This window comes from Fundulus heteroclitus, chromosome 23 (genome assembly GCF_011125445.2).
Source record: "Fundulus heteroclitus isolate FHET01 chromosome 23, MU-UCD_Fhet_4.1, whole genome shotgun sequence".
Taxonomy (NCBI): domain Eukaryota; kingdom Metazoa; phylum Chordata; class Actinopteri; order Cyprinodontiformes; family Fundulidae; genus Fundulus; species Fundulus heteroclitus.
Genome location: NC_046383.1, coordinates 145,637 through 173,593, shown reverse-complemented (window position 1 = coordinate 173,593; position 27,957 = coordinate 145,637). Strand labels below are relative to the sequence as shown.

Below are 27,957 nucleotides of genomic sequence, written 5' to 3'. Positions count from 1 at the left end.
CAGACCAATTCTATTTGCCATTACTTGGGTAATGTGCTTTCACAACACAGGTTCATTATTTGAGTTTAGTTTAGGAACTTTACTGAATAATTTATAGTTCGAATATAGTGAGACTTAGCAAACCCAAACAAAATACATCCCTCTGAAACCAGCCATTGAAAGAACTGAAACTGATTGCAAAAGCAGCGAAGGTCCATAAAAAAACCCTAACACACATTAAGAAAGTCTACTGCCAGAAATATGCCATAACAGGATAATAGACAAACCCTAATTATTGATGAATATACATAAATACTACACACTAACAACATCTGTAAATTGTGAATTATATAAAAACTGCAAAAATGTAATAAATTATTGAAAAGTGTTGAGAAAAGAAAGAGCGAAAAATAAATTTAATAAAAAATACAACCAAATAGAATTTAAATTAAAGCAAACATAAAATAAACAAATTTGAAGAAATTAAAGCAAAGAGAAAATAGTTGAAGAATATCAAAATAAATGAAAAATATTAGTAATAAAAAAGTTGAAATAGAGAAAAAAATAAAAATAAAGATTAAACTTAACTACTATAAGTGATACAAACAGGTAAAATCATCAGACAGAGTGAACGAAATAAAATGTAGTAAAATAAAAGTGCTACATTTAGATTTCCTGAGTGTATCTGAAGGCATCATGAGTAAGCCCCGCCCCTTAGCCTGCGTCTACCGCGGCGCGTTCAAGTTTCTGTTTTTTTCTTCAGTCAGTGTGAAAGTTTGTCAGCAGAGCTGGAGCACAGAAAGGAGCTGGACGGAGCACCGGAGAGAAGCTAAACAGCAGAGCTCCGAGGTGGTGGAGGAATGGGCTGCAGCCACAGCAAGGTGAGAAACTCCGCCGGAAAAGGAGTAAATAACTGCGGGGGAATTACAAGGGGAAGTTCGGTTTGTCTGACGGAGGATGCTTCCTAGCGGGCGGCCAGCGGCTCCGGTAAACGGCACCAAAGTTTCGCTTGACCCCGGCAATATGTCAGCCTGCGTCTGGACCAGAACCAGGCGGACAGGCCGGAGGCTTTGCTCGGATTCTATGCGGCAGATAAAATGTAGCAACCGCTCCGTGAACATCTGTTTCTAATCAGCTTCGGGTTTGAATTTGAGGGTTTTCCCACGCCTGCCCCCCACCTTCCCCCCCACCCATCAGACACAACAATTCAGATTTATGTTTAAAACCCCACACAGCGCCGTGTTCGGGCTCAGATGTGCTTACCTGTTTTTCTCAACGAGAAACGACCCAGACGTAGGAAACATTTGCATTAACCCGAGCTGTTTTCAGCCTCACTTTTGGCCCAGAAATGCAGCCTAATGTTGTCCTGTACTACATGTGACCAGGACCTGCATGACACTTAACTTGGACCGGGTTCTGTGGATGATTTCTGTTGCAAAATCCAAAACCAAATTTGGACCAAACATAATTTTTTCCAGTTTTTAAATATATCTGAAGGAGTGATCAGGTGCTTGTTCAATATTCTACTTTCTTGACAGCCTTTTGCAGGAAACAGTCAAGCTTTACAATCCCTGGCGTGTAGGCATCCTGGCTTTGATTCCTGCTAATTTTTTATTTTTATTAATGTTTTTTCTCTCCAAATAGCCACATCTGGCCTGGCGTCCTGTTTAGCGATGATAACCTCCTTGAGGAGGGCATCAGCTCTCCTATAGATGACACACTTGGGCCTGTATTTCTGTGCTCCGTTCCTCTTGTGGACATAGCGGTTGGCTCAACCTTTACTCCAACTAGTTACATGTGCTGTCTTCTGTGCTCGAGATCTGAAAATCGTCTCAGAGCTCATCTGCGTTTCTTTAAATGAAGCCGACAGCAAAAACGGGCCTAAATCGGAGACAACCGGACTTTTCGCTCAGCTCAGACAATGTAGTCAAACTCATTCCTAAGAGATTACATCAGCAGTCAACTCACACCGAGCAACAGCCTCTAATAATCCAGGACAGTGACGGGTGGGTAGTTGATTTCGTCAGAATTGGAAAATAAAGATAAAGCTTGATAAAGAGTTCTGGATAGCTGTTGAAAATATTTACAGAAAAATACGGACTGAATGTCCGGTTGCCTCTGATTGACCATGTGCAGCACTCTCCGTTCTGCACCTCGTCAATCTGGGCCTGCTCTGATTGGATCCGTTTTGAAAGGAGGGACATTCTCAAGAACTCTGAGCTGATTGGATGAAGCCAAACCTAGTGCCCGCCTACCACAGTTTGGGTTTAGCCAATCATGGCATCAAATGAAAATGTTGTAAGCAGCAGGCCCCATCAGAAAACACAAGTTACGCTGGTCAGGAAGAAATTGCGGATTCTGACGAAACAGATGTGGCGGCAGCAGCTGTGTGTTCGTCCTCCTGCGCTGCCATGTTGGTTTTGGTTCGGCTGTGAGCTGGGCAGCTCTTGCTTTCGTCACAGCTGGTATGTCAGCGCCTATAGGAGTACGCCTCAGCGGAGTGAAGTACACCCAAGTATGTGGGGGCCTTTACATGAATGCACTAGTTTATACATTAGAGTCAGGCAGTCTTGTAGACAGCTCAGGGGTCTAATTAGGTAGTGACACAGTGTACCGTAATGCTCCGAATGTTCATTGAGCGGAGCGGCTTCGTTGCTAACCAAAGTCATACTTACACATTTTAACAGATTTTTGAGCACATTGTACTACATAAAATCGGTCAGTAAGCACAACACTAATCATATATAAGGCGTACCGGGTTATAGGGCACACCATCAATTTTTGAGAAAATGTAACGATTTTAAGTGCGTCTTATAGTCCAAAAGATACGGTAGGTAATAATCTAATAAACTGATCCAACTGATAAAATGAAATAAGCACATGCCTATAATATATTAAATAAATTATTCAATACTTTGCATAGGGCTGAACCATATAGAAAAAGCATATCAATAAAATATAAATCCTATTGATCAATACCGATAATTTTCAAAACATACATTTTAAGTGCAGCACTGGCCATTTTATGCTGTTGCTTAATGAGCTATTCTTAAATAAAGAACACTGAATTCAAACACAACCCTTTTATTCAACCAGCTTTTTACCAAAACTAAGTCTTAAAAAAAGTGACGTGCTCTCTAAACTCTTTGAAGCTTGGTGACGGAGCGTTCCTGGGTCTGTGTTTGTGATTGGTTGGGAGGATGTAATGACTGTAGTATTAACCTACATGATTGGCTAGAATGCAAAAGGAAGGGAAACTGTTCTTCTATTGAACCTTTTATTGACAAATTTTCGATCCCAGCGTGTTCGATCGATATATATTGTTATGGAATTATCGTCCAGCCCTAAATTCATATCAGTAAAACATTGAATGCTCTCTTGTCCAGAGTCAATTGTCAGTCCTTTTACTGTTGGGTGGAAAAATGCATATTTCTAGCTCGCTTATTGAACACCCTGCTAGCTACAACTCTTCTCTTCCGTGTGGCGGCAAACCCACTTTAAGCGTAAGTTATTACTGCCACCAAAGGGCTGGAGAACGAAAGAATGTGTCTTAATCTTGTTAAATGTTACATAACCAAAAATTGCATGCCTCTGCGATTTTGAAAATTGTGTTTATGATTGCGATTATATTACAAATGCAGTTAATTTTATAGCCCTACAGTATGGGCTGTCTGATGTGTGGACATGCTGCAAATCGGGGGAGAATAAAATTACCACTGAAAGTGTTGGATAAAATGGTGAGTGATTGATGGAAGAATTTTCAAGATTCGGTTGAATTAAATGAACAGTTTCTCTGTTATCAGCTTTTCTTTTTCTTGAGTTGACAGAATTATTTTACAAGGGATAGATCATGCAAAATCGTTTTAGCTCTTAAATAAATGTTGTTGGAGTCTCTAGGAGTGCAGAACAGTTGAAGTAAAATAAACCACGACTAAATGATATCAATGTGAAAAGGAAACATTGTAAAGCGTGATATTCCCCCTTTTTTAAATATCGCTCTGTAGATGAGAAACCTAAACCAAAATCTTAGCTGCTTCGCAACCAAATCTGGCAACAACAGGACAAAACAGATGGGTTTCCAGAGCCTTTCACGAAGGAGGTCCAGGCTGTAGCTGGACACCACCTGGAAGCTTCTGTGGTCTCAGTGAGGCATGGCCAGGTTCTGATAATATCATCAAGTCAAGAATGTTTCAGTGCAAACAGCTCTGATAAGAGAGAATGTGAGCAATACTGGGAAGGAACAACAGCTCTGGAACGATGCAGCAGAGGCCTGTGGGGCTCTACCGAGGAAAGGATTGTTTTTGTCTAGACGTTACGGATCAGTGAAACGTGAGGATCTGTGTTGTTTGAGTTTGAAAGGCTTTGTTTTAGTTTCTGTCACTTTAAGGACATAGCTGGCTCTCAGTGGTAATAGATGCTCTTTTTCATTTTTTGACTTGTTAAAGTACTAACTTTGCCGGCAGGCAGCAATTTTTGGAGATCTGCTTCATGATGATGGGCTCCTGCGCTGAGTTTCCAGACTGTCACTCTGAGCACGTTGATTAAAAGCTGGAATGAGTCAGAAAAATGTCCTGAAACCAACCAAATGCTCTTTATACTGAGCAGTGTTTGAATTTGATTGATGAAAACACGCAAATCTTTTGAGGGGCTGATCTTTCAACATGGATATGGAGTTGCACTACAGATGCTCCAATAATTCAAAATCTGCAGATTTCCTACTGATTGAAAAAAAAATCACTTTCCTATTCAAATATTGTATCTAAAATAAGAACTCAACATTTTCTTTTCTATAAGTGCATTTTTGAACAGCACGCAGTTTAGTAAATATTGTAACAGACTCGTGCTTAGTTGCATAGATGAAAATGATCTAGTCTTTTAATTTCACAGAAACAACCAGTTGGGCATCAAGGAAAAGCGGAAATCGGTATCTTCCAGCGAAAGCCTGATCCGTGTATTTCTATCCCGCACATAAAGAGCCGGCAATCAGACGGAAGACTTCAGTTGAAGAGAATAAAAGGGGGATAATTTAGTCGGTAAACGTCCTCCAGACTTATTTCTTCATCAGAGAAGCCGTCTCCTGAAGCTGTTGTGTAACAGGAAAGCCGGTTAAATCCTTGATAAGCTGAGAACAGAAGCAGGTCGGTCCAACAGGCTGAGAGTCCCACCCTGATGGATTTAACAGGATTATTCTTTGAAACAGACCAAATAAGTTCTGACATTTTCGATGTAAACACCGAGCTTACAGCACTGCAGCATTTAAAAGGTCAGGCCTGCATTTGCGCTGCAGGTCTCGGTGCGTTAAAGTCCAGTCAGGGACACTTTTGTCTGCCTTAGTCTGTGTGGTAATCTGAACCAAAGTCTGTTCTGGGCCACATGGGTGAACCACGAATTGATCTGATGTCAGCATGCACAGGCAACAGTTATAACCCAATAGTTTAATCCCATTTAAACTACATTTTTCCGCTAGGCACAGTCTGTATTTTGGTTTTTAGGACCAAAACAAGATGCAGTTATCTCACAGGAGTCTGCGATGAGACGTCGACCATCTTCAACTGGTGGGCTGTGGTTGGTTCATACCTATCCAGCTTTTTTATTTATTTATTTATTTTTGCTCGGATGGGATCTCGTAGTCACCGTATCTAAACTGAAATGTCTCCATCTCGGCTGCCGCTCGTGGAGCTAACTGTTTATGGAGAAATAAGACATTGGCATGAGGAAGGTGATTTTCTAATAATAATAATAAAAAAAAATTAAAAAAAATTAAAAAAAAGAGGGGTGCCTAAAAGGAGGACGTAGGGGTTGTGAGCATCAGGCTGAACTTTGACCTTTTCAGTACAGGAAGCAATGAAAACAAGAAGTTTGACATTTCTTAGAGAGACTACAGACTTATCCAGCTCATATGGAGCAACTTAGACTTAGACAACTTTGTCATTTTGTATGCACAGAGTGCGTGCAGAACGAAATTTCGTTTGCATACAGCTTGAAATTTACAGTGAATTGCAGTAGATTACAGGATAAAGTAAATTACAGGATAAAGTTACAGGGTAAAGTGCAGCAGTCATTTAACACTAGGGTTGTCACGATACTAAAACATCAAACTCTATTACCCAGGAAAATATTCAATACTCGATACTAGTTTCGATACCATGGGGATAAAAATGAGAAATGATTAGAGGCATAAAAGGTTTTTATTAACATGAAAAAAATTATTTGTCAATCTCATGCTAGTTAAATTAGTGTGCAAATAAAAGCAAAAATAAATAACCCCAATATAACTGATTTTTTTAAAATATTTAAGTTTGTCTGAGGTATTATTCTTTTAATGTGCAAATAATCCATAAATCTAAAATTAACAATAGCAAAAATATGCAAACTACACTTGTCTGAGGCAGTGCAAAAAGAAACTGATTTGCTGAGGTTATGCAAACTGCAAGACTAAATTTAGCAACAACCACATTACTTTTGGTTGTGTGAGGTAACAGTGCATTTTTTTGAACACAGCTCAAACTCCAGCTCTATATGTCCCAGGACTCAGTTATAAACGGCAGGGTTACAGTCATGAAAGAGGATGCAGCTCTGCTGGTCCATAGGTCAATTGTACATACAAAGTATAGTTTTCCTTGAAGCTGCTGCGTGGGTGTTTGTTTTGTTGTATTATACAACTCCGGCATTTCAGTGTGCATGAAGTGGTTTTGTGAAAGAAGGACATAATGTAGATTTAGCGACATAAGAAGTTGTTTGAACCCAGGTTTTCCTACCTTGTAAATAGGATAATGATTCTCACAGATGTATTCTGCCTCAGTCCCGTTTAGTTTCACAGCATCTGGTGACTTGGTGTCATTTTTCTTTGCCTATTAAATGGAAGTGGTAGAGTTGGCTGTACATGCTTCTTCTTAATTGTTTCTAACCTGACTCTCGCAAGACGGATGCAGTTCCGCCGAGCTCCACACGGCTCCACACGGCTCCACACATCCATCTGGAATCCCTGCCACCGGGAGGGATTTCAGTACCACATAAAATAGACGAGCCAATCAGGATGGCCGGGCAGGATTTTTGTAGATGCGACGTATCAGAGAAGCGACTGTTTGGATTCAGACAACAATGGCGGCTCGGGGCGAGGAAGCAAACCCGTTTTGGATGACCTGTCCCTGGAAATGTCCCCGATTTCAGTGTATCATAAAAAAGCTTAACGCAGCAACAGGTATTTACCCGGTTTTGTCACTGTTCCGACGTAGTAGAAGAGCTCAGCCGAACGCGCCTTGCCCACTCCGTTGGCGTTGCGGATTGGGCAAAACGAACCAACCCCCCGACAGAGACTCTGCACCAGCAAAATCAGAGACGTTCCCGGTTTTCATTTGAGAAATCTGGTCACCCAGTGACATTGATGTTGTCATTTCATCTGTGTTGCCCTATCTACCGAATATTAATTCTTTAAAAGAACACCAGAGAACGACTTTGAAGGCTTTTCTTAGTGGAAACAATGGTTTCGGTCTCTGTGTTCGAAGTAGAATGTAGGTAAAAATGTCGGACAAGTGATTTATTCAATAATATACAAGGGTTTTTGATAAGGCTCCTCCTTCTGAAATACCTTTCCAATAGAGCAATCCCAGATGGATGTGTGGAGCTCTGCGTAAAGAAATCTGTCTGGCGAAAGTCAGGTTAAATCGTTGCAACAGGAGGATCGGTTTTCTTTGCTTTGCTCTGCAACTGTAAGGGAAAGCATGTCTGAGTAATGTTGGCTAGCTAAAGGAAGCAAGCCACGGCTAATGGTGAATAACAAAGCAAGTAACATTAATAGAGCAGCAAACTAAATGTGGCTACCGCAACATTAGCATGCTAACCATGGCTAATCACACAAAATTTATTTATTTTTTCCGACTAAAAGACTTGGTGGTCTGGCCTTCCTTCAGCCGTGCTTGTTATAGTAGTACCAGATCCATGTGCCTGCCTGCGCAGCACCAAGCTGGGTTGCGTTCAGGGCTGTCTGCCTGGCCGGTCGGCCATTATGACTGCGTGTGCACCCAACCTGCACTGTGGGCGCGCACACTGGCGACAGGCGCTTCAGTATCGATAACATGGCAAGTCAGTATTGTATCCAGATACGTTTGCGTATCGGTACTTTTCAGAGTATTGATATTTTTGGCAAAAAAAGGTAGCACATTTGCATGCCGTAGCTCACCTGACATATAGACAGTAATTGCACAGCGGACTATAAGTCAATGACGCTATATAGTGACCCTTTCACTCTGAAGCGTTACCTGCCACTCCAGTCTCCTCAATCACTCTTTTCCAGGCTTGGTCCTTTCTGGACTTGTCTCGGTAGTAATAATCGGTTGAGTCATATGACTCAGGCCGACCGCAGACTGCCATTATCAGCTTGTCTTCCATGCTGAATGAAAACAGCTTTGTCTCCGCTGCAGTCCTTCACCCCACGTCACAGCCACATCCAGTTCCAGTCGCTTCACATCCATCGAAGGTGTCGCGTTGCTGCGGCTTCACTGTAATCACCAAAATCGAACCTGTTGCATTGCTTGAAACGCATCCCTCCTGTGTTGCACCTTCACATAAGGATAATGTATAAATCGATCGCTCCAGTTGCCAAAAAAGAGGTCGGTGTGAACGCACCATTACATTGTTTTATTTTGACGGTGCCTGAGTCATCATCTTGTAATGTTTTCCTCTGAGAAAAGGGAATTTGATGACGGAACCACTTTACTTGTCCTTATTAAAAAGGATTAGTGGACCTATCACTCCAAAGGAGAGAGCTAAAGCTGAACAAATGCCTTTTGTTTCTCAATTAAAAACCCCCCCACATAGTATTGCATTTGAGTGTATTTGATTGGATTGCTTGTTTGTTTTTTTTTTTAAACGTTTAAGGGTGTTCAGTTTAGCTGAGGTCACGTAATGGTGGTAACAGGTTCCAGAGATCCCTTTCTGTAACTCTCCGGGTGGATTCTAAAGCTTTCCCCTGGCCAGGAGGAATATATACAGTAGAAACCAGATGTTTACATAGACTGGATAAAAAGACGTGTTATATTTTGTCTCACTGTCAGACTAAACCTTTCATGTTTTAGGTTAGGTTTAGAATAATGATCATACCTCATTTGAACTGTATAAAATCCCTCCAGAGAGTTATTATTATTTTTTTATCTTCTCTGAGGTCCCGTTTCAGTGGGTCCTATCTGGAAAACTTTCAAAGTAACCATCCAAGGTACATCTTGGTCAGATTAACCCCTTTAGTTATCTCCTTCTGATCCTGAGGAGCAGCAACTCTACTCTGGGCCCCCAGCAGCTGATGGATCTCCTCACCTTATGTCTAAGGAAGAGCCAAGACCTTTGTGAAGGTTAATTTCAGATGTTTGTAAGACCAAAGGCCAGTAAATAAAGCTTCAGCTTTGATCTCACTGTCCTCGTTATTGTTGTTCTGTCTATCTTCTAGTCCAGGAACAAATCACCTACATGCTCCTCTGCTTGGAGCAGAGACTCTCTCCCAAGCTAAAGAGAGCAGTTTACGTTTTCCTGGTTCAGAAATATTGAAACAAAACTCAACGTGCACCTTTTTCTTTTTTTTTTTTTTTTTTTTTTTTTTTTCTTTTTTTTTCCTTTTTTTTAAAACACCAAAAACAGGATCAGAGTCAAAAGGGGGCAGCTCTTGAATGGTTTTTGCTTTTAACCACTTCCTGTTGCCTGTTATTGTAAGAAATGTTCTCAAGGATTTAGAGTTTCTGTCCTGGGACTCAAAGATGGAAAGCATTTTATCTTCTGAGATACAGTGAAGGCCGAAACATTTCTGTCCACTCAGTTATTTCTAAGCACCGCTTCAAACAGGATCAAGCTCTGTTCTTCAGTCTCCCATGCCTCGCAGCAGTTATGTCAGAGGATATGGATGGTTAATGCAATAATCGGTAAATGTGGAATTTAAAGCAGCTGTCATCTCAGAATGACACAGAAACCAGAGCAGATGCACTGCTGCTCCCTGATGTGCCGATCTGTCCGACGTGTCGAAACATGTCGCTCCCCGTCTGCGTTCTTCCTCCGTACTGTACAGGACCTCCTGACTCGGCGCCGAGGGCCCAGACAATCAATTTGACGGCAGGAACTAATTTGTTTCTACAAACGACTCCAGATTTGTCTGTATTGTTTCACATAGCTGCTAAAAAAGTGTCTAAATCCAACAAAGAAATTAACTTTTCTCAGCCATCGGTCCGAGTAGATTGTGAGACCTCTGAAACCCGATCGGCTGTTTACAGACAACCAGCAGTGGGTCGTTGGGTATTTTGTGGAGATGCAGCCTAAGAAGCTCAGGATGTGGACCAGCACCTCTGTAGGGGACCAGATGTTTAATAATCAGGGACCAGATAGCTGCTTGTAAACTCTGAAAATAATCCCATGCTGCAGATATTTTCCTGTAAGCGCTCCGCTTCTGTTCAGTTTTAATTGAGGAACTCGTAACTCTTCAAAGGAGCCATGAATGAGTCCAAACTGTGTTGTCACCCATGTGTTTCTCTTTTAAATGTTTTACTCATCTTACAGTGAGCTCTTAATAACCAAATTGTAAAACCCCTCGCAGTCCGTCCAACCAGTCTCTGTTTCTTTGTGCTGCTGATGTTTTTGAGTTAATCCATCAGTTCTCAGCAGGAGCTGTTGCTGTCATAGCCTTGAAATGCCGCGTTTGCTGTTTTTTAATCTGGCACATTTGGTCCTTTTTTTTTTAAAGATAATTATTGTCTCTTTTGCTTTTTATACAACTGCATTGCTGCTCCGAAACTTGTGATGTCTGCAGCATTCGCTCTGAACCAGAGGCAAGTGTTGAATCAAAAGCCAGGAGCTGAGCAGAACGTCTGGTTTTGATGTGTGCTTACGATCATTGGAAACTCATTCGGGTCCGCCATCTAGCTGTTGGTATGAAGGTGAAGTTGAAGAATTTGTTGGCGGTTAGCCACCGTTTTCCCATCCTGTTTGTGCAACGTACCTAAACCCTGGCGCTGAGCCGCCCCCTCGCATGATGCTACCACGTACCTACTTGATGAGCATTTGTAGGTTTCAGAGTCTCACTTTGACTTCTCTTTACATATTTTTTACATATTGCCTTAGTGGCCACATACCTTAATCTGTTTTGTGATCACAAACCTTTTCTCTTAAAGGCATTTTGTAGTGGTTTAGACTGAAGATCTTGGAATTTGCCGTTCTTTAGAGAGGACTCCAAAATACTTTGAATTCTTCCTACTCGCTCTTCTTCTAGTTTCTTTGACTTTCCATTTTTTTTTCTTTATGTGTTGCCCAATCCAATGAGGCTGTCAAACAAATCCTCTTCATGTTGTCAGAGGAAAAAAAAAAAACTACCAGCTGGACTCCATCATTATCACTAACCAGAAGTTTGTCAAGTTTAGACCCCCTAGAGCCTTGAGTGCTACTTATTAAGGGATTTAGGGGAATGTGTGTATAGTCGACCCCATTTTTATAATTCTGAACATGTGTGGATTTGAGAAAACACAACTTAAAATTTAAACTCCCACACCCAGTTCTTGTTTATAGATCCCAGCAGTTATATGTTGTGTAATCATATAATCCTGGAATTGTGATAACTGGATGGAAATATTTCTCTGATGTCTTGGTAACTTTTTAAGCTTAGGTTAATGGCATCTTAGTGACTTTTGATTTTTAGCAGCTTTTTCTCAATGTATTATTCATTTTAGGTTGGCCCCGCCCATCAGTTTAAATGAGCCAATCAGATAGCTGCCTGGATGTTCTCCAGAGCCTGCTTTCTGATCTCAGCTGTACATTTCTATGCGGTGAGGTTTGGTCTTTAAGGCGAAGCTCAAACTGCTGAGATTTATGGCCTTTATGAAGGCGAGGGCCCCTGCAAGAACACATGCTTCTCCTCACCACCACCTTCTCCCTCCTCGCCTTCCTTCTCCTCCACGTCGACGTGTTTGGACCACAGATATTTATTGTTCCAGCTCAGTTTGAATAAAGTGTTTATGCGGTGTGTGAAGGGAGCAGCAGGTTTAAGGTGTGATTGTTTGACTGGCGAGATGATTTCTGCGTGTGTTTGGATCCACGCCTCAGTGTTTGTGTTACAGAGAGCAGAGCTGGGTGGATTTTTTTGGCCTCAGGATCTCCTCTGAGACATGCATCTTTTTATTTTGTGAAGTAAGCCCGATTAACAACGCCTTCAGGGAACTGTTGACTCGAAGGCAGAGAAACTCAGATTTACAAGGTTGTGTAAATTAGAAACAGGTTGAACATCAGAAAGTTTTCAGAGGAGATTCTTCTATCTGCAGATATTTACTATTGATCAGTTGACCTTTAGCTACAGTAAATTGGAAATATTTGGTAACGATCAAGAGCTTTAGTTTAAAGCTATAGTTGGTAATCCTGTACAGAAACGCTTTTTGTTATGCTGGGTAAAAAGTAGGGCTGGACTATATATATATATATATATATATATATATATATATATATATATATATATATATATATATATATATATATATATATATATATATATATATATATATATATATATATATATATATATATATATATATATATATATATATAAAAAGCATATCGATAAAATATAAACCATATTGACCGACATCGATTATTATCAACAAATTCAGCTAAAAATCCTTTATTCAACCAATTTTTTACCAAACCTGCAAGTATTTAAAAAATGAAAAGGCACACATGCTTATTTGTGCTTCTCGTGCCGAGGTTTTTGATATCTCAAACGGTATTCTGTATTAGGATAAAGTTTGAAATATGTGTTTTTCCCTCCCACCTTCCTATTGTGGCCTCTATCTTTCCACAGAGTAATGGCGGCGCCCTGTGGGCATCGTGTAAGCGGTGTCCTTGGCAGCATGGCCTCAGTAAATCGTCTCCCCCTGAAATGTTCGTGATGTATGTGATGGCGGTTGTACTGAAAGAGTAATTTCCCTCTGGGATTATTAAAGTATTTCTGATTTTGATGCTCTCTGAACTCTTTCAAGGGGGCCAAGCTTGGGGTGGAGCGTTCCTGGGGTCTGCGTTTGTGATTGGCTGGGAGGATGTAATATTAACCTACATGGCTAGAATGCAAAAGGAAGGGAAACTGTTCTATTAAACTTTTTATTTACCTTTTTTTTTTCTATCATTGATGTGTCTATTGATTGATATATATTGTTATTGAAATATCGTCCAGCCCTACCTGAACGTAGTAAATACATTATGTATTCAGAAAAGGAGGTTTAAAAATGTTTTTCTTTGTGGTAGCTGCAGACCTGTAGAAAATCTAACCAATCTCTGCTGTTTGGTCCGAAGGGCAGGGTTTTGGGTCCCCCCCCCCCCCCCCCCCCCCGTCCTTCAAGTATCGCCTTATCTATTTGTTGTGCCACAGGCCAATCATTCTGACATGCTCATTTAACGCTCGTTTCTTCAATGAAGTCTTGATGTGAAAATTTTAATTCTTTAACCACACTCTTCTTCTGCTGGAGTGATGTGTCCTGTGTCCGATAAATGGTGTAATAATTTCACTTTTGGGACCACAAAACATAAGCTGACCTATCTGATAAAGATACCAGCTCGTTTTTGTTTGTAATCCTGGGATCTATTTTATTTTTTCTTTATTATTGAATAGGGATTTCGGTAGTCTCTTAGAAACGATTACTGAAAGCCAGCAGCAAGAACACTAAGAGGGGTCTGTTGTCCTGGAGCAGCTGAAGTTACATAATGCTTCAATAAAAGAGAGAAAGTTACAGCTTCGTTCATGCGGAGCACAATTGGAAACCTGCTGCAGCTTGGCACTGAGGATCGGGGCTTATTCAACTCTTCCAGTTAGACATCAGAGTCTTTTATTTTTTGGGTTCAAATGTTGGTGTGCAGTTTTGTTTCGGTGCTTTGTGATCAGATCATCTCGGATGCAAATAGATCAAAGTCTGTTTCCATACTAAAATATGTTTTTATCCTTAATTTTGTTGAATGGGTGTTTGTCTGTAAAGATGTTTTAAACACTTGATGCCACTGATTGGAATCTAGTTTGACGTCTGACCATACCTACATCTCCCTAACCACATCTTGTAACCAGTGTTACAATAATTTAATCAAGAACTGTGTCTGCATCGTCTCCATAAAGTGAATCTCATTCATCTTGCATGTTGGTTTCCTCCAGGGATGCTCCTTGAATATTCTGTGTTAACAGAATATTCAATGTTGTCGTTAATGTTGTCGTTAAGAGGAGGGTGTCTGTTTTGTTTTTTTAACCTCAAGGCATTTGCAGATGAAGAGGTTCTGTTGACGTCTCCAAGCAATGGTCTTTAGGATGTGCTGAGGCTTTTAATGTCGAGGGTTCAGTTTCTGCATGAAGAACAAGAGTTGGTATTTTGGCAGACGTTGGATAAATTGATCAGGGGTTCATCTGCGGTAATGAATTGCTGTTCTTTGTCGTAGAGAAGGAGCACAAGTGAAAAGCAAATCTCTTGAGATTTCTGGGTTTCCCTCCTAGTTTAAATCAGAGACTCAGTGAGATGGATCAGGGCTTCATCTGCTCTGGTCTCATGTGATGAAGGAGCTAAAGTGAAAGGCGAAGCTCTCAACTCACTGGTCCATTCAGTAGCTTACGGTCATGAGATCCTGGATACAAGCTACTAAAATAAGCTCAGTTATCCAAAAGGAGCTCAGAGTAGAGCTTTTGCTCCTTTGCATCAAAATGAGTTTGCTGAGATAGTTCATCTCCTCAGGACAGCTCTTGAATACCTCCTTTAGAAAGTTTTCTATGCGAGTCCCACGGGAATGAGACCCAAGGGCAGGTCCAGTAGTTTCCAGAAGGACTATATGTCCCCTCTGGGATGGGAATATCTAGGGATCCTCCAGGTGGATGCAATCCAATGTCAGATAAGCTAATTCATAATGATTTATGAATGATGATTGCATTTCACCTTATATAACAATGATTTTTTCCGCAGCCGTCTTTCCACATTGGGTCTAATAAAATCCTACGTTTCTTAGAGCACAGTGGAAACCTTTAGCCGTACAGTAAAATGTGCCTGCTTGGCTTGTGAAACACTTGCAGATTTACATCTTGCTGACACCACACTGCTGATGGTTATCTGATTTATGATAACTTTCTGTCAAAACTGGTCCATCTTAACAGCTGTGAGCAAAAGCTTTCACTTGTTCTTGGGAAAGTAGAGAGTCTCAAAAGGGAAAAATATCGTAACTCAGACATCTTCCATATTTTTTGTCTGCAGAAAAAGAGCAAAGGCAAGAAAGGAGAGAAGAAACAGAAGGACTGCAGCCGTCAAGATGGAGGTGAGTTTCAATCTGGTAGGGGAGTTTTCATATCCAAATACACGAGGAGTCAAAGAAAATGTGCTTTTTAACTTCCGATTTTTTTTTATTTTATTTTAGACAAAACAAAAATCTGCTGTTCCTCAATAGGTGTTAAATCAAATCAGAAGAACAATATTACAATATTTTATTATTTACCTACCAAAAACTGAACCAAAACTGTGTGAGAAAAAACAAGTTTATCCCATGATCCAGCAGCTTGTTTAACTGCATTTAAAAGCAATAACTCTCAGCAATAACTTTTTGAATGACTTTATCACTCTCTCAAATCGTTGCAAAGGAATTTTGGCCCACCTATCTTTCCAGTTCTTTGAACTTTGCAGGTATTTGTTTTCGCGCAGCTGTTTTAATGTCCCAACACAGCATTTCAGTCAGATTGAGGTCTGGACTTTGACTGGGTCATTGCGACATCTTAATTCTTTTGTTTTTCAGCCATTCTGTTGTAGATCTGATGCTGGTTGTAGAGCTTTGTTACAAGCAAGCTTTTGCTGTTGAACTGGTGGCCTTCCACTTGTCTCTAGAATACTTGTTTATTGAGGACTATTAATGCAGAGTGTCCTGTGGGTATAATATTAACTCAAGCACCTTTTTATTAGGCAGGCAATTGAATTTTAAAATGTTTTGTTGATGTAAAGCTATTTTTTAACATTCTGTAAATACTTCCGCAAATTCTATTTGCACTGGGCTCCACCAGATTTCAAAGGTAAAAACATCTGGGTGTCATTGGCATGATAAAATGACACACATTTTTTTAAAATGTACCCCAGTGTAAGCGAGTAGAATGAAAATAATCGGGCCTAAAATGGACCCTTGAGGAACCCTGTGTTAAAGTGAGGCAGTGTCAGTACAGTAACATTACTTAAAACTAGACAGAAAATGCCATATAGCTCTAGTCCTGTAATTGAAGATAAACCACATTCTCTTAAAATTTTCGATAGAAAAGGCAGCTTTGATATTGGCCTCAAGTTTGAGAGAATATTATAATACAATTTACTATTTTTAAGAAGAGGTTGCACAACAGCATGTTTAAACGCAGCAGGAACACAACCCAAGGGAAGAGAGTCGTTAATACTGACTAAACGGTGAAAGACAGCAGGGCTGGGCAATGTGGACCAAAAATAATATTTCCATATTTTTAGGCTAAATGCCGATATACAATATTTATCTCGATAGGTTTCTCTTTTCATAAAGCAATTATAAAAAGTTATCTCGGAATCAAACCTTTTATCTCAAATGTCTCACAGGCACATTGTTTAACAAACAGCTGTAGATAAATATGAGAAACAGCTAAAAAAAATAACCTACTGGACTACAGGGTTTCTTTTAGGAATTTTATTTTAAATCCAGACTTTTAATCCAGGCTATGTACATCTAATATTACCAGAAACATAGTAATCAGAGGCACACACATTGACCGAGATGAATTACTGATTCAAGGTGTGTGGTAATCAGATAATTAGTGCAGCAATTTTAAAAACTACACGTATTATGTATATTTATATCCAGCTTTGTAACCCAGGTGGAATCATCAGCAGCTCTGCGTTATACATTTGCAATGTGAAAAAAAAACAGGTCTCCTCGCTGCTCTCGTTGCTCTGACTGCATGCAAAACTTTCGGCTTGATGCAGCTGCCTGTGCCTGTGAGACAGTGCCGAGGGAATAGGCGACTCTAGCAGTCGTCCTGAGAAAGTAAAGGTAGCCAGATTGCTGCTTTCATGTGATGTTGATAAATTGCTAAAAACACAGAATAGTCACTAGACTTGTTTCTAGTGTTTTTTTGGCTAAAAGTTGCTTGAGGGGTGTGAAAAGTCACCAAATATAGCAGCAGAGTCACTAAGGTGGCAAAACTGGACTGTCTTCTCTAGTTTTCCTTCACTTCTGAGAGCAGCGCTGCACCCAGTGTCCACCAGTAGCTTCGTACACTAGCAGCTTTTCAGCGAGACAGACTGGAGCCTGAGGTTTTTTTTTTTTTTTTTCAAAATAAAGTTAATTTTAACATTTAATGATATTTAACTTAATTTTAAGCTAAATATGACTAGAATAAGCGCACAGATCTACAGTAGCTATGCTATATCATATGCTTTAAATTGTTTTAACATATCTTTGAATTCATTCTGAAGGTGTGGCGGTGTGCCACAATCAAATACATGTAGTGGAAACCCTAGGAATACATAAAAGTATAATTCTAATGCAACGTAGACAATCTCGATATAAGCGATAGTCTCTTTTTCAAAAAATCTCTATTTTTAAAATCTCGATCTATTGCCCAGCCCTAAAATAGAGCACTAAATACTTTCTTAGACTGTCTGGAGGAAATACGGTCATGTGGATCGCGTGGAGGCCTCAGATTTTGAACTGTTTCAGAAATCGAAGGGCTAGTCGGGCTCAAAATGTTCTGAAGCAGCAGGAGATGCAGGAGACTTAGCAGGACCAGGGGTGCAACGTATGGGTAAAAACCTGACAGCACTCACCATGTATAAAAATTTGAGAAAATCCTTTTACCAGGTGAAACATCATGAGTCAGACATGGGGAATCATAAAGGTCAAAGAGTGAATTAAGAGAATTAATGAGTTTGAGGCTTGCTGGTATTATTGGAAACAAAACTAGAAACAAACCAGGTCTTAGCATGTTTGATAGCATCCTCAGTTAAACTGTTTTTAACATTATTAAATATGAAGCCTGTCCTACTTCCATATTCTCTCGACATGCTGGTATGCACGTCTAAGCGCTTGAGTATGTTCATCGTAGGCTCATCAAAACAATCAATACAAAAAAGCATTCTGACTCATTTGCATCAAAATCAAGATAAACTGTCATTTGGCTGTCTTGTTGCACCCATTCTGAAGCGCAGCGCTCCCATAGCAGAGGCTTAGTCCCTGTGCTCACTAGCTGACAGGGACAATTCCTTCGCACAACGCTTTTGTGTTTTCCTTATGAGGCAGACAGAGTGTGAAAACCAAATTAGCTACGCTAATGCTACAAGCTACATAAATCATGTAAATATTTCAGTAAAACTCGTGTGAAGTAGTAAACCTCCCGGGTGACATAAGCAGTCTGTTTATATATTGGTGGTGACGCGGTTAACCCGATCACAGAATTCTGTCAGTTTGAGCCAGAATGAAGCTGAAGAGTAACTTTAGCTCCTAACCTTAAAAAAAAGATATTGCCGCGGTGTCGACAATGGTATTTTCGATTATTTTTCCTAATGTTGAGCCATGGCTCTGTAGCTGGTTTACAGCATTTTGTCTTAAAAGAAACAATTACAGGATGTCTGTATAAGGGAAGTTTAAAAATATCCAGGACCTGATCACCATTATCGTGCTGGTGGAACTCCTGAATAGCTCATAGTCTGTAAAAGCAGCCGGAAAATGCACCGCCGTGTGAGCATTGATCAGGCGACAGGAGCACAAAGAGGCATGGGAGCCAGGTTAAAACGTTAAACTCAAATAAAATGGATTATTAGAAGAACCGGAATCCTAAATCTCCCGAACGTCTGTGTAAAACTAAAAGTTAAAGCCAAGCCCAGGGTGTGTCCTTTTTTTGTTTTCGTTTGTTGGACCACTCACAGACGGATTCAAGTCGAAAGAGCAGATAAAGTTCAAAAAAGTGTTTAGTTAGCAGCTTTGTCTCACAACTCGATGTTGTTAAAATCTCTAACAATCCAAATCTAAAATAATGTCTCACTATAAAGTCCTGAAGAAAGTCTGTTTAATTTGGGCAGCCGGTATGTCACTACGCAGAGTACTGGCGTCCTCTTTAGTCTTTGATAAATAACGGCACTGTAATGTAGCCTAGAACTAACAGAGCAAGAACCTTCCTCCCTCCTTGTCTTTTAAATGTGAGGGTTTCAGAATGTGGTTTCCCCATCTGACTGCTTTGTCTTAGTTCACGCTCTTCACTTCCTGTTTTCTCATGTTTCTGTGATGAGAACTCCCACTTTGATGTGTTTTCACGTTTCTAATGCGTTTAGAAGACCAGGTTTAGGTGGTACTGGTTTATGTGAGTCCAGTTGGTTAAATGTGCCATTTTTGTTGGGTTTAAACAAACTGGATCTGTGATCAGTTCATATCATCATAGTTTGACATGTTTAAAGACTCTGAGTTAAAGTTGATGTGAGAGTTTTCATTCAGGGAAAGAGACTTGTTTAAATGAGCTAATGTACCTGTAAAATCATAGTTAAGAGAAAATCTAATGTGTTGAAGAGAATACAAATTCACAAGCTGAAGTTGGAAGCCTTTAACACTGACAACATGGGTAACCAGTGATTTTTATCGTTGTAAAACTGACCCAAGTCTTCCTGCTCTGTATGGGACAATGGAGCCCAACTTCTCATTCCCCGCCCATCGGCGCTCTGTGAAGATGATTACCAAAGAGCATATTTTTTACTGGGCTGTGGTAGCCTGGACCAGCTGCAATGAAATGTGACTCAGTCACCTCTCTGGTTTCCTAACTTCCTGCTGTTTATGAGCAGTTTGAACGAAAGCACAGGGACCACTCATTTCAGACGGGACACGCTGTCGTCATGCTGAGAATCAGCTGCCGCATGTTCACTGGAAAGCAAAATGTGTTGTACTTCTGTTTTTCCTGTGCCGGTTCTTCCAGTTTAAATACAGACCTATTATGGTGTGTTTTTTTATTTTTGCTAGTTTCACATAAAAGAGCAACTGTTTCTCTGCATATCTTTTGAGAATGAAGTCTAGCGAAGCCATTAGCTCACCTGCAGACAGGCTCCGACCTGTTTCCACCTCACTTTGTTCTGGGATTATCAGAAAAATAATACTTTTATTTAATTAAAGAGCCTAGAAGTAGAGTTTCCTCTGTTTTAAACATCATCTGAGATTCAATGTTTTGGACTTTCATCTATTAAGTTTGAACATATTTTGAATGAACTCTACGAGTTAATGTTCAGTGTTGTACAGTCATAATAACAGCTTTTGTTGAGCTCATCCAAACAGACGACGTCATTGGAAATGAATGGTGTGTGTGTGTGTGTGTGTGTGCGTTTGAAGTCATGTCCCCTCATGTTCAGGATGTAATCAATTACAGTCAGGATCCTTTCCTGAATGTTGTACTGCTGAGCTTTTTTGAAATTTTGACGACTGATTTTTACTATAATAACTAGGCATGTTAAAACTTTGTTGATTTATTGGTACAGTTTTTTTGAAAAAAGACTGGGTTTCACCTACTGAAGGTCAGATTACTGCCTGCAGGGGGCAGTGTTTTGTATAATAAATCACATGTCTGTCTGGGTATCATTCTATTTTTATTGTTCCTTTCTCATCCTGTAGAGGGCAGTGTTTCTGTTCCTCCACTGCCTGAAGCGGGAAGGAATTTTGTTCATACGCTTAACCTGACGGCCCGCAACACAACTCTCCCAGTCTTGACATATTTTGAAAAGACTAGTTTGTGTTTGAAACGTGAGGGCGAGGGCGACAGCTTGAGGAAACAAACATACCAGTAGGTAGCGGCAATGGAAAATACACTCAGAATTCGGAGAGACTATATTTCTGTGCCACTCCCCCAAGAAATGAAGGGGACACAATCAAAAATATCCGACAAGTGAAAATAATTGACTGTGTTGAGTGTATTCAACACCATCACAGGACCGTAAAATTTAATGTAGTTTGGAACATTAAATCTCTTTCCTTGTGTGGTTATTGGCTTCAATCTGACAATAACATCATATTTGGCCTGGATTGTACAAAAAACATGACTGTATGATCAGATTTATTCTACTGTATATGGCAATGTTTTTCAGAGATATCAAGTCATTAAATTAAGTCCCAGTGCTTTAACGTGTTTTAGAATCGGCATAAAATCAGGGGAAAATTGTGTAGTGTCTCCAACTTTATATACGGCCCTCTACAGGACAGACCTTTACAGTCTAAACTGCATTGGAATGAGGTATTAGCTTTGCTTAGATTTTTTTAATTTTATTTTTTTAACAATTAGTCGGTTTCCTTGCAGGTAAACATTCATCTCGTGAGTCGGACGTTTGTCTTGAGAAGCAGCTGGAGCGCTTCGAGTTGCAGCTGAAGATTTTAAAGGAAGTGCTCTCAGCCAATGGGAGTTCAGAGAGGGCGGAGCTACTGAAACACCATACTGATGAAGAAGTGTGCGCTCTAGTTCTGAGCATCCTCGATAAGGTGAGCAGAAACTGCTTTATAAACGTATTTAGCCTTTTAATCATGTCTACTGGATAGACACTAACATTTTCTAATGCTGATTCTATTTCTTAAGACTAAATGATCACCAAAACCAACCTTGCTTTCTGTAGAATATAATTGTCCCTTTGTTCAATCATGAATTAACTGTGACCAACAACATATGTGTATTGCTGAGAGCTCAAGCCATAGCCAGGGCTGACAGCAGGAAGTAGGCTAATATAATTTAGGAAGCAATACACCATGTATGCGGGTGAAGTGTCTTGCCCAAGGACACGACTGAGACGGTCAGAGTGGGGATCAAACCTGCAACCCGCCAGTTACAGGACAAACTCCTTAATTCTTGTGCCACCGATGCATACAAACGCCGCTGCGCCCAGGACACAATCTCTAGGGGAAACACTGGTGTGGATGATAAAGATCTTGTAAATTTAGTAAAAAAAAGCTGACAGAAGGAAGTAACACCTGTCATGGCTGTCGCTTTGTTCCATTTTCTTCCCCTTCATGGGGCTGTTTACATGCAAGCAACCATGCAGGGTGCTCTTGACTCTGCTCAACCATCAGAAGCTGCTGAAATCCTGCAGCTCAGCTCGAGCGACGTTCGGAGTTAGCAGTCAGGAGTTTGTTTGTCCTGCATGTGATTTATGTCGGCAGCCAGGTTTTTCTCTCGACTCGCGTCCTCACTGTGACCCGGGCTGTGACGAACTCCTTCACAGTGTGACTCCAGCGAACATGAGTTGCTTGTAATCATTTAACGTAGTTATAAACTTTTCAGATTTGTCACATATATTGTCTTTTCTCAGCTTTTTTAATAACTTTACTGGCAAACGGTGCGAACAAAAACGGACATAACTCTGAAAGACCTTCAGAAAGCCTGGAGAACTATTGATCCAGACCATTTTAAAAGATGCCTGAAGAGGCTCTGCCCCAGTCCAAACGTGTTTTTCCCTTCATTTTACTCCCATCCTTCATGCTGTCACGGAGCTGACGCACATCTCCTGTTCTCCGACCCGCAGGTGAGAACAGAGACAACAGCCGATCTAAACGTTCTGCATGAACGCAAAAGTAAAGCAGCCGTAGAGGAACATGAGAGGCACGTTGAAGGTAAAGATTCCCTGCTTCACAGTTTTTCTTTCATTCATTCATTCATCTTCTCTGCCTTTCGTCTGCATTCCTCTCTGGTTGGGTTTTCATGTCTGTGCAGTAAGTTCACGTTTTTGTAAACATTTTCTGAGCTTATTCTCTGGGTGGATTTTAACACTTGTTTGTGTTTAGCGGAAATGCCGTGTGTAGGAATGCATAAAAGATCCTCCTAGGTTTCAGTTTGCCGTTCTTCAATTTCTGTCACAATTTCTGGTTTACTACCTTATCACACAGCAGTAAAAAAAAGTACAATAAATAAGTCAAAAAACAAATTTTCCCCCATAGAATTTCAGATAAAGAGAAAACATAGTCCCGTTCGGGGCTCCAGAGCTCAGCCATACTTTAAAGTTTAAATGATGTTTCTACTGTAGACAGGTCAGAGACAATTAGCCTTTACTGTCCTAAAGTTTTATTTTGAGCTTTATAGTTTATACATGATGAGAGTTCAAATCATTTTTGCATGTTACCGTTGAATCTTCATCTTAGTGATGTCAGTTTACAACAGTTTGAAATGATAAGACACTTTTTAACTACTTTCTTAACCCACCGTGTCATCTTCACATGGAAAGTTTATGCATCAAAACGAAGGCATTTGTGTCGCTGTCACCCCAGTGGCTCACGCTGCTACGGGAATTGGTTTTCTGTCAACTCCCTGCAGTGAGGACACTCCTAAACTCTTCCACTTCTAAACACTCCTTAATTCACTTCCATTATAGTTTTTCATTCTAAACTGAGATTAAAGTCCTACCTGAAGCAACTTAAGTGATAAAATTAACAAGTGTGGCCACCAGAAGGTCCTGCCGCTCTTGGTTTGGAAATATCTTTCATAGGATTTGTGGTTTTCAGGCACGGACAGTTTGAGGCTTAAAACTTTGGCTGTCTTCTTCTTGTCTGATGAAAGAGTGGTGATGTGGGCTTTCCCTCCCCCGCTACCTAAAATGAGAGAATCACCATAGAAACAGTCACTTTTTTCTGATCCTGACATTACTCAGCAGCACATTCATTCGTCCACTGATTCATTATCACATCAGTTCTGTATTTTCTTAAGGAACCAGCAAAAGGAAGCTGATTTCTGGGTTTTCAGGTCGCTGCTGCATTGCCGCCTTTCAAAGACCTGTTTCTGTTTGCATATTTTTTTTGCGCACAACTTCATGTCTGCCCTGCGAAGCAGCTCTTCATACATGTTTTATCTTGTGACTTTGGTGAAAATGAACAGATTTGTTGTTTCTTGCAGAGCTGCGAACTAAACATGAACAGGAGAAAACTCAGCTGACAGACAAGTTTCAGGCGGCTGAAGATATCCTCAAGGTAACCCTGTTAATACGAAAGGCACAAAGCAAGAACATAAGTTTACTTTTAAGACATTTCATAACATTACTGCCGACACTTAGAGCTGATGTCCAGAATCTTTATATATTTTTGCACACTAAACATGTCTGCAACTCCCATATACACATAATGTGATTTCACAGGTTGCTGTTATAAATAACTGCAAAGTCAACCCATTATTTTCTGTCATAGCTGCTCGTTTTTAAATGAAGATATGAAAATAGGATAGAAACGCTTCCTTTTCATGAGGCTTTAATAAAACCAGATGTCAGAATGTGAATGTTGTGAATTTTAGCTAAAGTTCCGTAACCCAGTATCAGAATCAAAAATACTTTAATAATCCCAGAGGGAAATTGCTGTTTCAGTACAATTGCCATAACATAACAAAGTGATAAATATCACTGCTTATCAAAGATATAACCATTCTTGTAATTCTTCAGTAAAAATGTACTCTTAAGCATGAATTCTTGCTTTCCAGGGCTAACAATTGCACTCACTAGAAAGTATTTCTTGTGTTTTTTAATGTTATGTTCAATTGAAAGAGTAAACATGGAAAATCAGTAAGCTACAGATTTTAGAGGGGGAAAAAAAGTCTACTGTGAACAGACACTATTTTCTGTAAGAATTAATGTGGATTAAAGACCTAAAAGTTATCAAGAATCTGTTTGGTTACCAGATGTTAGAGGTTGATTATTCTAATTTTCTAATACGTACTATTGTGGCCTTTTTGAATCTAAGATGGGGAATTGCTGCTTGAATCTCTCTGAACAAACAGCTGCTCGGCTGGATGTTATTCTTACTATTACACTATTTTTCACCACTCATGGTATATTTGCGCTCTTCCTGAAGGCTGACGTGGAGCGGTTAACGGCTGAGCTGCAGGTCTACAATGATTTGAAGAAACGAGTTGAAGAATCAACCTTTAAGAAGGACTTGCTGCGAAATCTTCAGGTAGTTTTTAACACAGCTGGAGGACATAAAGTAGAGCCTCTCCCAGGTTTTTACATATCGGTTCTTATCTAAATGCCTAATATTGTTGTTCAGGAGCATGGCAGCCCAGGTGCATTCTGGGAGTCTGAGCAGGAGTCTCTGCTCTTTGTTATTGAGATGAAGGCTGAGCGTGTGCAGGAGCAAAGCAGGAAGCTGCAGCAGATGGATGAGCTGGTAGGTGCAGCGAGTTAAATTCAACTTTTTGACTTTTTGAAGGTCTCACTTAAAATGTTTGGCTCTCTGTTGTTCAGGTGGAGAAGAATCTCTCTCTGGAGGACCAGATCGTCCACGTCCTGCAGCAGAATGAGGACCTGAAGGTTCGGATAGACAACTGCCAGACTCTCATTCAGTAAGTGTGAATATGGTGCCACCTGCTGGCCAGAAAGGTTTCCAACTGAAATAATTAGTATTCTGAATAGTATTATTTAGAATACTAAAGGTCTGTTTGATTTACATCATACAGGTCAATTATAATGTCATAGAAATGTGTATTTATTTCAGTAATTTAATTCAAAAAGTTACATATCTATAAGTTGTCATTTTCCAATAATTTCCTTCTTTCTATTGGCTGTTGATTTCCTAAATGCAAAATAATTATTAGAATAGGCTTAATATACCACGTTTATGCTCAGAAATGCAAAATTAGACTTTGCATTTCTATATTGCTCTCAATATAGACATTTTAAATATGTCCAGCAGTCACCCTTGACTAGTTGCCAGTCCATCACAGGACACCACAGAGACACAGGACAAACAACCATGCACACACACTCTCACTCACACCTCAGGGATGTTTTGAGAAGTACCCTAACAATCATGTTTTTGGTCTGTGGGAGAGTGAACAAGTAAACTCCATGTAGAAAGACGCCAGGCTGGAATATGAACCCAGGATCTTCTTGCTGCAAAGCAACAGTGCTACCTAATGCACCACTGTGCAGCCCAGAAATAATAATAATAAAAAATATATATAAGTATGTATATATAGTGTTTTTTTTTTTACAAAGGAATTTCCTTTAATTCCCCAAACCATTGAATGGGCTTTGTTTCAAATCTGTGGTAATCCATGTTGCCTAGGCAACTTTTTCAATTAATTTTTTTTCCTTCCTGTCAATTTCCAGTTAATATGCTTTGATGCAGCACTGCAGCCAGATTGCTTAGCAATGGTGTTTTTGTTGTATAACCTTTGGTGGGTGTCAGTGGCAGTCTTTGCCACAGTTGTGTTGGCCTTAAAAGTACAAATATGTATTAGAGATAGTTCTGTAATTGGTCTTATGTAAGTTTTTTCTTTTGTAGAAGTTTGGGTTGTTATTATTTTTAATATATTGCTCTGAATGTAAACAATCTATGACCGATGAGTTTCACGTTTTGTTGTTTAATTGCTGAAATGAACTTTTTCTTGATGGTCTAATCTATTTTGATGCACATGTAAAGCTTAAATCCCCTAGAAAACAACCTAAATAATCTTTAAAATGCTTATTTCTGTCTTCTAGGCAGTTTTCAAAGGAGCAGCAAAGTCTGAAGATGGCGCTGGAGAGACAAATAGCAGCAAACCAGAATCTTTCTCAGGAAAAAGAGCAGCTGATGTTCAAACTGAGACACAGAGATTCGTGTGCAGCGATCCACCTGCCAGCCATGATGCAGGAGATTGCTCCCAGATGACCCTGAACACATACACGGCTCTCAAAGTGGGACTCTGAATCACATGACCTGGGTTCCTGCCCACAGGGACATCCACCTGGGATCCAGTTTAAAGTCTCTGGAGCTGCATTGTGGCGCTTCAGTGCAGGACATTGAAAACTGGACTCAACATGTCTGTCTGGCTGAATCTATGCAGCGTGCTGTCACGCAGGCTGGTGTTTTTGAGGCTGTGAGGACGTTTTGTACAGATGTTTAGTTTTTTGTTTTTGTTTTAGCCTTCATTACATTGTTGTGGTTTCTAAAGCTGAGAGACAGAAGAAAAGCCATCAGTCTCTGATAATACAAGCTACCAAGTAAAGGGGTTGCATGCCTTTAAACCCTCATAATAGCCAGGTTTAAACTTAGTTTTCTACTTTTTCTAAAATAGCAACGCATCTCTGAGAAATCATAGCCAGCACAGCGCTTCTTATTTGTAGTAAAGCTTTAGTTCTTACTACAAATTTCTCAAACAATGATAAAAAATCAACAAAATTCTACAGTATGAGAAGGTAAAACCTGCTTCTTGTATCAAATGTTGTACAGTCACTCAACTTTAAGCTTTTAATATCACTGGTTTCATTTTATTTTGCTAGTGATTAACCTGATAAGCCACTGACTTCCACTGATAATGTGAGTAAGGCCTTCCTCATTGGGATGTCCTTCATACTCATCACATTTATTTTATTTTTCTGGTGGAAAATGCACATTTTTATGGTTTATTTCTCAATCAGTCAGGGATTAAAACTTTGAAACATCTGTCAACACTTTGTCTAAATCCTCTGGGCTCTGAAATGAAGTGCCTCGCCTGTCAACATTCGGACTTTCTACTTTAGTTTCCCACCAGTGGACGTGCCTGTTCTCTGTAGAGCTCAGTGACGGTTTAAAATAAAGCGGTTGTCACAGAAACCTGACGACATCAAAGTCTATAAAGGATTTTAGTTGCAAAAGGTTGACAGATGGGATTGATCAATAATTTTCACTCAGGAACCTTAGATTGTCGTAGATGATACAATTCAAGGAATCCGCCTTCGAACGCTCTTATGCAGAGCTGCCATATTGGATACAGATTTAGGACTGTTCAATCTGTGCCTTTATGCCACTCTGGAAGGTTCGGTACCATAAATGGAACCACTGTACTTGGATTTTCTACGTCCCCCTTTGTGCCTCTGAGATCTTTTTGTGTTTGATAGCAGAAAATCTATTTAAAGGCATATTGTCAAACAACTGGCCATTTTCCTGTTTTCTATTGAGCAGTATTTTTGAATTTTCTGCATCACTATGGACATTTTACATGACTTTGGAAGTAAATAAAAAAAATATCTTGCTTCATTGAACAATCTTGAA

The 27,957-nt window shown here is 40.0% G+C and overlaps 1 protein-coding gene across 1 annotated transcript; it reads left to right on the top strand.

The window, feature by feature from the left end:
• The first annotated feature begins 720 nt into the window (after positions 1-720).
• On the top strand, positions 721-27,957 carry ccdc69 (coiled-coil domain containing 69). The gene is made up of 9 exons (XM_036127414.1): positions 721-860; positions 15,210-15,270; positions 21,278-21,456; positions 22,491-22,578; positions 23,852-23,925; positions 24,796-24,897; positions 24,991-25,110; positions 25,188-25,285; positions 26,427-27,957. Exons 1-9 carry the CDS (start codon positions 840-842, stop codon positions 26,593-26,595), a joined length of 912 nt encoding a protein of 303 aa, XP_035983307.1. The 5' UTR covers positions 721-839; the 3' UTR covers positions 26,596-27,957.